Raw genomic sequence first — 11,209 nt, 5'->3', positions numbered from 1 at the left:
GAAACATTTCTGGAGCCTATGTTTGGAGGCGTCTGCAAAAAACGCATAACCCAAAAAGGGCAATTTTCTAGCTAACTTTGTCTAGGTGCCCGGGGTAATGAGCATTCGAGGTGGGAAACCCATGGCTGTACAAGCAAGGTCATTTAATCCCGTGGGGCTCTCATCTGTTGAGATGAATTGGACTAGATGATTCATCCTCTTTCACTCATTTAAAAAAAAAAAAAGAACATCCATTATGTGCCAGACATTCTGCTCAGCATTACAGTTCTTAACCAATCTATCATCTGAGAGTCCTTATCAGTCAACTCGCATACTTATCAGTTGTGTTATATATGCCAGGCAGTGGACTAGGTTGGGGATGCAAAATGAATACATTTCAAGCTGCTGTGATAAACAGAGGCCAATTGGCAGGTGAGCGAAGGAGCGAATGGTTCTTACAGGGTTTTACTTAGGGTCAGGCTTCTCAGGAGAGGTGCCATTTGGAAGGCAGGGCATTGCAGGAAAAGCGAGTCGTCGGCAAGGCTAAACTGGAAGCCAGGCGGCGACGGGGACTTCATCTCTAAGGGGCTTTTCAGCAGAGAACAGACAGTAACCCAGCCGGTCCACAGCGCTTGATGGACGAGGTAAGCCCAGTGAGGAGTCTTCTGCAAAGGCTTGGGCGAAAGGTGTCTGGACGAGGGCTGTAGCAGTGCGGATGGGAAGGAGGGGCCGGATTCCGGAGAGTTTTGAGGCAGAATACTTGCCAAAGGCCCACTGAACGCTCGCACGAGCTCCACGAAAGAGCTGACTTGTTTTCCCCAGGGTAGGATCTCCCCCTCCCCCCATCACCCGCAGCCGTCACAGCTCCCTTGTCCCACCCTCTTAGGGCTCGGAGAGCCATCCGAGTTCGAATTCGGCTCTTCGAGGTCGGGCCCTGCCCCATCCGGCCAGCGGTCTCTGCAATAGGCACCGCAGAAAGCCACCGACCCAGCTCGCAAAATCCCCGGCACTCGCCCGCGCGCGCCTCGGAGGCACGCGCGCGAGCGCGCAGGCGCGCCGGCCCCTCCCCGCAGCCGCTTCCGGGTCACGTGGCCTGGCTTCCGGCCCACGCCGCCCCCGTTTGGCGAAGACGCGGCCAATCGGCTTCCTCGGCCTGCGCGGTCGCCGCTCTGCCTGCGGTGCCGTTGGCGACGGCCGAGCTGCTTCCCGCGCGTCGCCCAGCCCGCCCCTCCCGTCGCCGCAACCTCGGCTCCTCCCTCGGCCGGCCCCCGGGGCGGGGTCTGCCGGCTCGCCCTCCCCTCGCCGCCTAAGCCTGCCCTTCTCCGAGGCGGTCCCCTCCCCGCGCTAAAACGGCTGCTCCTCTTCACCGCGGCGACAGGGGTTTCCCCTTCGCCGCCGCCGCCGCAGTTGCCGACCAAGCTCCGCCGCGCCCGCGGCCCGCGGCCACGGTAAGTCCCGGGAAGACGGGCGAAGCGCCGGCGTCGGAGAGAAAGGGAGAGGGAGAGAGGGTTGGGCGTACCCCCCCACGCCCCGGCGACCCCCCACCCCGCGCCGGCGGGGCCCGCCACCCGGGCGCCGCGCCCCGCAACTCACTTCTCACCGCGCCGCGCCGGGGGATGCGGGGGCCCGCCCGGGGCGCCGCGCCGGCCTCGCGGCACCTGTGGTTAGGGAATCGCCTCAAGTTTTGCGGGGCGTTTTCGGGAGGGACCCGCCGTGGCGGGCGGCGGCGGTGGCGGCACCTTGGCGCCCCCTGCGCGGCGGCGGATGCCATTGTCTACCCCGTTCCCTGCCCATCACCTCGCCGGCTCGGTCAGCAGTTGTGGCCCCGGGAGGCGGCGGCGGAGACGGCCGGACCCGAGGAACTCTGGCTCCCAGCCCCGCTCCGGGGCTGCGCCCGTTGTTTTTTCATACCTACCTCGAGGAATTGCGGTGCTCTGTGATTTGCTGCAAAATCAAAGCATTGGTTTTTAACCAGAGAGGAATACTTGTCCCTTGCATCCTGGTTTCGTCCCACGTTGGCTGCTTGTTTTAATAAGGAGACTAAATTTGTTCGTCCTAAAGCGCTGTAGGGCGGCTACAGGACCCTGAGCCCATACTCCTTTCCCAAGTGAACCCCCATCCCTTCTGGTCACCAAGATTCTAGGAATACGGGGTCCGTTCTTTTCCAAGTTCTGGTAACGGGTTTCCGTTACCAGTGTCCACTTGGTGCTTCAGTTGCTGTTCGCTTCCAGTGCCGCTGTATACCGACAGTTGATAGCTCTGAATAATCTTGGTATAGTTTGTGCCAGTGAAGTATTTTCGGCGAGATAAGATTGGTCTGGGCCTTAAATCATTTTTAACTGTAAAGTTACGTTGGCGCATCCTAAATTTGCAAGTACCTTGTTGATGCTTTCTTTGGATTATCATAAAAAGTGACAATATCTTAGCGACTTTGGAAATTAAGGGCCCATTTTATTCTGGCTTGGTGGTGTAAATGCCCCCTCCCCATGTTCCAATTCAAGACGGTGCGGTGAATATTAAAAACGGGGCTTGAATGATTCTTGCAGTAACACTATTAAAGGAACTTATAATAGTATAAGAAAAAATAATACCTGCCTGAATTCTACCTTGCTGTTTAGGTAACTAGTTGAATTACAAGAAGCATTCCTTAAAAATTAAACATGTAGGCTAATCAATAGATTGATTTGCGGATTCTAAACAAGTATACACAAAACCATGTGAGTATAAATAAAATACATGCAAAATCAGCATCCACTCCATCTGTAGATACTACATTGTTTTAAATGAAGTATTTCATGTAATGTCTCTGAATATGTGTAACTAGTTACTTCTGGCTTTTTAAAGATTTATATTCTCTTTCATGTTATGGAAACTCAGTTCTTTATTTCGTGTATATTTATGCTGGACTTCTTTTTAAAAGAGATGAGAACAAATACCTAAAAATCAGGCTTTTATTTAGAAAAACGTATTTGCGGGATCTTGATTTTTTATTTTGTTTAACATATGCTAGCAGAAACTGCAGAGAACTTTCTGAGAGTAGTCTCTCCACAAGAAATTTAGCCTCTAACTGGAATGGCCTCAGGGTGAAAAATAGTAGTCTCTTGTTTGTTTCAAATGTATGTAAGCAAATTGATGTGTACAATTCTCCTTTCCTGCCTAAGAGTGTGTGGAATGTATAGTCCAGGTAGAAAATAGTTTCTTAAATTGCAAGTGTTATTTTTTTCTTCAAAATTCCCACTTCAACTTATGTGGTTTTTTTCCTTTGAAATCCTTTCCAAACTTAAATGGACCGGAGTAGGGTGGGTTTGCTTATAGGCAGAAGATCTTTCTACAAGAATTACCTGCAATTTTAATTGGCATAGAAATATTGATGGCTACTAATCATTTGTCCATTAAACGCTCCCCCCTCAAAGCTTCTCTATAAAACATATAATTTTAAGACTATCTGTGAATCAGTGTAACCTTGGCTTTATTTTTCTTAACAGATGCAGTTTATGTTGCTTTTTAGTCGTCAGGGAAAGCTTCGACTGCAGAAATGGTATGTCCCACTGTCAGACAAAGAGAAGAAAAAGATTACCAGGGAACTTGTTCAGACTGTTTTAGCACGTAAACCTAAAATGTGCAGCTTTCTTGAGTGGCGAGATCTGAAGATTGTTTACAAAAGGTATAATTTTTTAATTTATTGGGAAGTTGACATAGCAGAGTCAAATGTTAGGTCATTTATAATGTGGAAATGGCTGTCCTTTGAGAGATGACATTTATACATGATTAATAAAGCTGTAGATGAAATAAGTATAAGGTGAAGCTTTGTATTTTTAAGATAACTGCTTTTTTGATTACCTAGGTTAAAATCGAAATGTTAAAATCGGAATAGTTTACCTAACCATATAATTAAATACATAAATGGTTATTATGTGTAATCATCTTTTTAGAAAAATTCAATGAATTCATTTCTTTCAGGGGTAAAGAGGGTGAATATTCTAAATTGTGTCAGTAATTCTCTTAATTTAGACAAGCATAGACACAGCCCAATCCATTTCCCTTACTCCTCCTCACAAATCTGTAAAAGAACTGATATTTGACATGCCTTTTAGCTTCCTTTTAGAATCTTAATCATTTATAAATACCTTGGGTACATAGGCCTTTTCAATCATAAATATTTAAAAACTCTGTGTATATACAGGATCCGTTCTTTCGTAGCGTTTATTAATGTGAAGTATAATTATTGCCATGGTGGAAGTGTGATTAGATATGTAATTTTGGCCAAGGGTAGATTTTTAAAATTTGATGTTGCAAATGTCTCATAGATTGCCTTTTAACACTAAAAGGTTTTTTAAAAAATGTTATCTTAAATATTTATTACCTGGAAAGTAGTATATTCTTCTTTATTAATATCTGAAACTCTTAATACTTTAAAGAACTTTCTCAAGATTGTGCTAAACAGGTTAAAAGTAGTATAATTTCTTCTTTTACAGACTGTTTTTTTTGGGAGGGGGGGGTGCACATTTACTTTGTTTCTTCCCCATTACTCATCCCTTATGAATACCCTGCTGAATTTAAGATAAGAGAGTTTCTGCGTGTAAATAAATCACCTCTTGTTTACAAGGTGTGTGTGTGGGGGGGTGGGGAACTAACAGTATGTGATGCAAGAAGGGTTGAAGAGAAGGCTTGTTTTCTTCTCAGCTTCCCTTTATTTCACACCAAGTATAGATGGGTTTTTTGTTTTTGTTTTTTTATGGTGGAGAAGTCAGGGAAAGAAAGGGAGATTATAGGACATAGGGAATTTTTCTTTTAATACTATAGGCTCCCTTCTAACAGAAACAGTCTTTAGGGGACTTTGTATCCAGAGTTGGGTTTAGTATTTGCTGAGAAAGATCATAGCAAAAATCATAGACTTTTAGAGCTGGGAGATATCTTAAAATACTAGTCAAGTGATTTTTTTTTAAAGCTTTTTTTCCCCCAGCCAGAGAACCTTAATAAATAAAACAAAAAGAAGTGGCTGCTCTTGTGAGATCAGGAACTAGGGATCTTATTCCCCTGCTCATCTGGCATCTTCCTTCCATACAGGAGATAATTTCCTGAATTTTAAAATTGCTGCTGTTGATCAAACTTCAGTTTTATCAAAATGAGAATTTGGGGAGAAGTGACTTGTCCTAGGTCATAAAACTGGTTAGTGACTGACTTGGGGCTGGAAATCAAATGTTAATCAAAGAGGCAAAGGTTTTAGACAGGGGTGAAAGATCAGATTTACATTTCTTTCAAATCTCATTGTGATAATAGGATGATGGAGGTGGAGTAGGTCTGAAACTGGCCCCTGAGAGATCAGTTAGGAGACCGTATTAGAAAGGTCCTAACCAAAGATGGTGCCTGTGGCCTAGCATGTGGAAAGGACAGCTCCTACAGAGGTCAATTTCCTAAGACTTGACTACTGCTAGAAGCTGGGAGGCCAAGGAAGGAAAGGGAGGAGTGGGATGGTTTCCACATTTCTGGTTTGCCTGACTGGGTAAATGGTGAGCTAGAGCACTTGCCTCATTTTTGGACAAGTTGGCTCTGAGATGCCCGCATGAGTTCCAAGATACCTAGTTTTCTGACGGGGGTGAGCCTAAGTGTGAAAATCTGGGGGGAAATTAGGCATAAAGCATTAGAATGCCAACATTTGAGCAGCAGGCAGAGGAGGTAAAAGAAAGGATGTTCGGAGTTGAACAAGACCCCCAGACAGCAAAGTCAAGGAAGGGAAGAGAGTTTCAAGAATAACATTATCAGTACCAGATGACAGGTAAAGTTCAATTAAAGTGAAGGAAGAATCCCTTAGGTTTTACAGTGAGCGTTTCATGAACGCCCTTTGCCGGAACATCTTCAGTGGAGTAGGAGACAGACCTCTCGAAGGAATGAGATAAAGTGGGAAGAGGTGGAAAAATTTAAACAAGTGTAGACTATTTGGGGGAGCTTTGCTGTGAAGGAAGGGAGAAGAGCTGGTAACCAACTATAGACAACCCCGGTAGGAGTGGGGGACTGGGTTAAAGAAAACACAAAAGGTGGGAGGGATTTAAGCTTAGTTCTGGATAGGGAAAGGAGTCCCCCGTGTGGAAGAGGAAAATACCAGCAAGGCAATCAGTCCCACGAATCAAGGTTTTTCTGCCGCCGAAGGAAATGGTTTGTTAAACTGACAAGAAAGCCATGGATCGTGTTCCTGCACAAAGCACTCAGCATGTCCCCAAAAAAGTGATAAAGAGTAATTAAAAAAAAAAAAAAAGAAATTTAGCCTGACTCTGATACTTGCATCAAGCTCCTTTATGTAAAAGGTGAACTTTTTTTTAATAACAGCTTTATTGAGATATAATTCATATACATAGATGGAATTTATAATCAGTAACCATTATTTCTCTACACCCTCCCCATTTTGTACTGAAAACCTCTTCTGTTGTACCACTTCAGGGCATATTTTTGTTGATACAATACAGGTGACTTGTTAACTCTAGCCCAGCTGGATGAGAAGACCTTTTAAACAAGAGAATGACTGTTTAGCTCCTGAGAAATTCTGAACTAGCACTTTTGCTGTTCATAGCAGCAGGTGATCTTTACATTTTCGTTATGTTGTCTCATCCATGTTCTTCCTTTTGAGTATTTCTCACACAAATTCCCCCTTCTGGGGAGGTAGAGATAGGGGGTAAGAAAAAAAAACTACAAAGTCTGGGTCTTGCATTCTATTCCTTATTTTTGCTATTAGCTAGCTAGTTTTGTGACTTTGAACAAGTCATTTTGCCTTTGTTTCCCTGTCACTAAATACATGCTCTTGAAGATCCCTTGACAATAAATAGAACATGATATACTTTTTTGATTTCTGTTTTGTGCAGTATTTTATGGGCGAGGCATTAGATTAAGATCATTTTAAGTTATTAGAAGATAAATATGCAACCAAATTATTAGCTTGAGAACTTGTCAGGGATTACTGTATTGATTTTCTTTACTAGCAAAAGAATATTTTACAACATACCAGTGGATATTGGCAAGAGTTTAGCTACATTCACCAACAGTCAGCTGATATTTGGCTGACTGCAGAGAAGTCATGTGTTTTGAATATAAGAATAGGCACTTTCAGATGTTCTCTGAGTGCCAGTAATTAGAGTAAGCCTTAATCCACTGTGCTAAAAATACCCAAATATACCTTTTTTCTTACTAGTCTATTATTAATTTTACTTCAGATTTAGACTTACAAATATGCATTAAGAGAATAAAATGAGCTCCCTGTTGCATTGAATTTTTAAAAACCATTTGGTTCTAAAAATAGGGAGTACACTTCAGGTTCTCTTGGTAGTCTTTTACTAAATCAGTATGACAATTTTTATTTCTCTTCCACTTCAAAGCTCTCAAAACATTGCTTTGAGTATGTGTTAATTCTTGCCAGGTACAGGGTTGTTTTATTTAATATAGTTCTTGGCTATAGATTAAATATAAAACTTGGGCTCTGGAGTCAAAGCTCTGTTCCACCACTTACCTTAGGTAGGCTGCACAGTTAAGCCTTGGTCTCCTATAAATGCAAGTAAAATATCTTTTAGGGTTGTGAGGATTAAAATGGTAAAATATGCAAAAAGCCTTAGCTAACATTTAGTGCCCCACTTAGAGTGAGGACTCAGTGAACATTAGCTGTTAGTATGCTTCTGTTTCTTCCTTCCCTAAGCTTTCTGGAAAAGTGGTACATTCTTATAATCCTGGTAACTAAATGTTCACCTGCAATAAAGGATTCATTACTTTGACGGCTCTTTTTCCATTCTCAGTGAAAGAAAGCATTTAGATAGTGTTACAAGTTTTTTGGTTTTTTTTTTTTTTTAAGTATGACTGGATGGTGCTTAGACTTGTCAGTTGTGATAATTTTCTAATTGTTTCCCAATGATTAGTATAATTTAGGGCCTTTGACTAGTGGTTAAGTGCTGCTGCTTTGTAAGTGAAGGCAGTGCAGTGCATGAGGAGCACAGATGGTGCTAGCAATAGATTGTTTACTTAATAATCGCATTTAAAAAATCTTGAAAATAAGAATAAGAGGGATTTTACTCCACCGAATATTAGTGAACTCTGTAATAGAATTATTTAGCATACTGTTCATATCAGCTAGTCACATGCTTTTTATCTATTTTTATGTTAGTCCCTTTGAATCTTCAATTTTCTTGGTTCAGGGAATCTTAGCTCTCAGTTTCTCCAAATTCAAATTCTATTTGGTAAGCATGGGTTACGAAGGGATGGAGAGTTTGAATATCCCACTGTCTTTTTTAAAAAAAAAAACAGAAACATAGGGTAGAAACAGGAGCCGCCATTCGTTAAAGTTGGCAGTGGTACCCTGTTTTGTCCTCCATGACTTAGTCCCTCCACAATATTAAATGAACACATTTGAATGTCTACTCTGTATAAAACCATTTAAAATAACTTTACAGAATGGGAAAGTCAGGTGGAATGGACATGCAAAGTCATACATAGGACAAGGGAGTCTGTAGAGTAGAGTGGGAAAAGGCTTGCAATTACAGTTGTGGGGTCTGGTTTTGTGCCCCGGCATTAGCACTTGTAGACCCTGTATTCTTGGACCTCGTTTTTTTTCCTCATCTGTAATAAAGGATGATAGTACTTGCTGTGAAAAGATCAAAAAGATTAAATGTTTTTGATAGTGTTGAAATTAGTAATAGGGCATTATATAAATACTAGTTACTTTCATATTGGAGAGGAAGAATTGATGAAATGCCCGTATTGGAAATCCTGAAATGGAGATTGTGTGTGTTTGTCTACATGTTATTTTACATTAATGCTATCAGCAGTAATTGCCCATTGTGTTTTTTAAAAATTATGTATTAGTCAGCCAAAGGGGTGCTGAGGCAAAATACCAGAAATCAGTTGGTTTTTATAAAGGGTATTTATTGGGGGTAGAAGCCCTAAAAGTATTAAGTTACTTCTCTTACCAACATCTTTTGCCACGTGTTGGAGCAAGATGGCTTGCCAGCATCTGCAAGGTTTCAGGCTTCCTGAGTTCCTTTCTTCCTGGGGTTCATTTCTCTCCAGGCTCAGCTCATGTGTTTTCTCCACAAGGTCAGCTGTAGACTATGAGGCTCTCTAGGCTTTGCCTCTCTCCACAGGGTGAGCTGCAAAACTCCAACCCTGTCCTTTGCCATGTCTTTTATCTGTGAGATCCCACCCCCCAAGGGGTGGGGACTCAAAGTCCTACTGATGTGGCCCAATCAAAGCCCCAGCCGTAACTTAATCACACCCAGGTACAAACCAGTTTACAAACATAATCCAATATCTATTTTTGGAATTCATGAACCATATATCAAACTGCTACAAATCATTTGTGCTCCTCATTGAAAATTACAATCTCAACTGACACTTTTGTTTAGAATGTCTTTGATATTCTGTTTCTTTTCAAAAGCCTTAAAAATACTTGAACCATTTAAGATGTTCTTTTAATCTTCAAAGGAGCTCGATATTCATTTGCTGTGTTTCCAGAATGCTCACTTAGTAAGTTTGGCTTCCTTGGGTCAGTCATAACCTAGTGCCATGATGCTGGAATTCTAATTCGGAGAAGAATATGAATGCTTTCCTAGCTTTATTCCTTCTCCAAGGATAAATAACCTAAATTTTAGTCCAAAAATGTAGACCTTGGAAAATTTGAGGACCAGTCTGTTTCCCTTAAGTGACAGGAACTTTCTGTTCTCTTTCACTAACTTCTGTAATAATGTAGACCTGTTGTTCTTTTCTTGGGGTTTATTCCACAATCCTAGAAACCTCCTCTTTTTGGAATTAGAAATTAGCACGTGTGAGACCAGGGTTCTGCCCAGATCATTAGATGTCCTGGGCTATACAAGTGTGTCTGTATTACAGAAAACGAACCACATTTTTTTTTAAGTAATGTTTCTCTCTCTTTTTTTTTAAGGAGGTACCAGGGATTGAACCCTGGGACCTTGTACATGTGAAGCAGGTGCTCAACCACTGAGCTACACCTGCTCCCCAAATAATTCTACTAGGTTTTTAATTTTTTAAATATATTTTTAGGCCATACTGGGGATTGAACCTGGTACTTTGTACGTGCGAAGCAGGGCCTCAACCACTGAGCTACATCGGCTTCCTCACCTCATTTAAAACCAGTTCTCTGCTGTTAGAAGTCAAGATAGCAGTTACCCTTCAGAAAGAGGGGGGAGATTTAGAGTGGAAGAGGGAATGAGCTGTTGTGTGGGTTCACTTTGAAAAGTCATTGAGCAGTACATTTTATAACTTGTGTTCTTTTCTGAGTAAGTTCAAAAACATTGACCTCACATAGACAGTATCTTTAAGTCCTTCAATTGGAGAGTTAATTTTCTTCCCTGTTTACTTGTAGTTTGACTTAATCATGCACAGTATTTTGCTTTAATTAAGTAAACTTAAATATCTGGATCAGCTATGTTTTAAAGTATTCGTAGAGAGGAGCCTGAAAAAAAGAATAGCAAAGTAAGTTGCTATTTCCAGGTAATATGAGTGAGTGATTTTTCTTTATGTTTGCCTGTACTTTTCAAAATTTCAAGTGTTTATTACTTTTGTACTCGAGAAAAAGAATGTACTGTTGAGGAGAAATAAACTGTATATGTATAAGCATGAGCTCTTTCAGGAAGTATATGAAAAAATACTTAAAAACACAATTATAGGGTAAAATTATTTTTCCATATTTATATTTTATTACAGATATGCTAGTCTGTATTTTTGCTGTGCTATTGAGGATCAGGACAATGAACTAATTACCCTGGAAATAATTCATCGTTACGTGGAATTACTTGACAAGTATTTTGGCAGTGTGAGTAGTGTTTTGTTTTAAGAAATTAAATGCTGTGGTGTTTTTTTAAATTAATTTTTTTCTTTAACAGTTTATTGTTTGGTAGTTTGGGAAATTGAGTTTTTGAAAGTAACCGTGTGTGAGGGAAGAAATGACTATTTTCTTGTCACTGTGCCTGTTCAGTTAACTGCCAGAATTGCGTGACCCTATAGACCTATTCATTTAATTATGGTGATGAGAATGAGATTTAAAATTGGTAAAATAGAAAGGAGTTTGCAAACATACTAATATTTCAAAAGTGCCTAGTATAGTATTTAGATTTGGTAAGCAGTCATAATCATATTACACAGGAAATATGTGTTTAAAGGATCAGTTTTTATGGGTAGAAAATTATTAGTTTGTCCAGGCTGGGAGCCTGCAGAGTCAGGTCTTCTTTACCTTGTAGGC

The 11,209-nt window shown here is 41.3% G+C and overlaps 1 protein-coding gene across 10 annotated transcripts in view; it reads left to right on the top strand.

Moving 5' to 3' along the window:
- Positions 1-1,134: 1,134 nt before the first annotated feature.
- The window catches only part of AP1S2 (adaptor related protein complex 1 subunit sigma 2), a 27,876-nt gene continuing 17,801 nt past the window's right edge, over positions 1,135-11,209 (top strand). For 7 of the 10 annotated variants that reach the window (XR_011648000.1, XR_009184396.2, XR_009184397.2 and 4 more), the window contains exons 1-3: positions 1,290-1,427; positions 3,465-3,643; positions 10,675-10,783. Coding sequence is in view for 5 of the 10 variants with exons in the window: in XM_058291620.2 (XP_058147603.1) it covers positions 3,465-3,643; positions 10,675-10,783 (288 nt within the window). In the remaining 5 variants the exon portion in view is untranslated. Of the gene's footprint in view, positions 1,428-3,464; positions 3,644-10,674; positions 10,784-11,209 lie in introns of all 10 variants that reach the window. The other 3 variants (XM_004476666.5, XM_071213372.1, XM_004476664.5) reach the window with 3 other exon arrangements.

This window comes from Dasypus novemcinctus, chromosome X, assembly GCF_030445035.2.
Source record: "Dasypus novemcinctus isolate mDasNov1 chromosome X, mDasNov1.1.hap2, whole genome shotgun sequence".
Classification (NCBI taxonomy): Eukaryota; Metazoa; Chordata; class Mammalia; order Cingulata; family Dasypodidae; genus Dasypus; species Dasypus novemcinctus.
The sequence above is the reverse complement of the archived record's forward strand: the minus strand, read 5'-3'. Positions and strand labels throughout refer to the sequence as shown.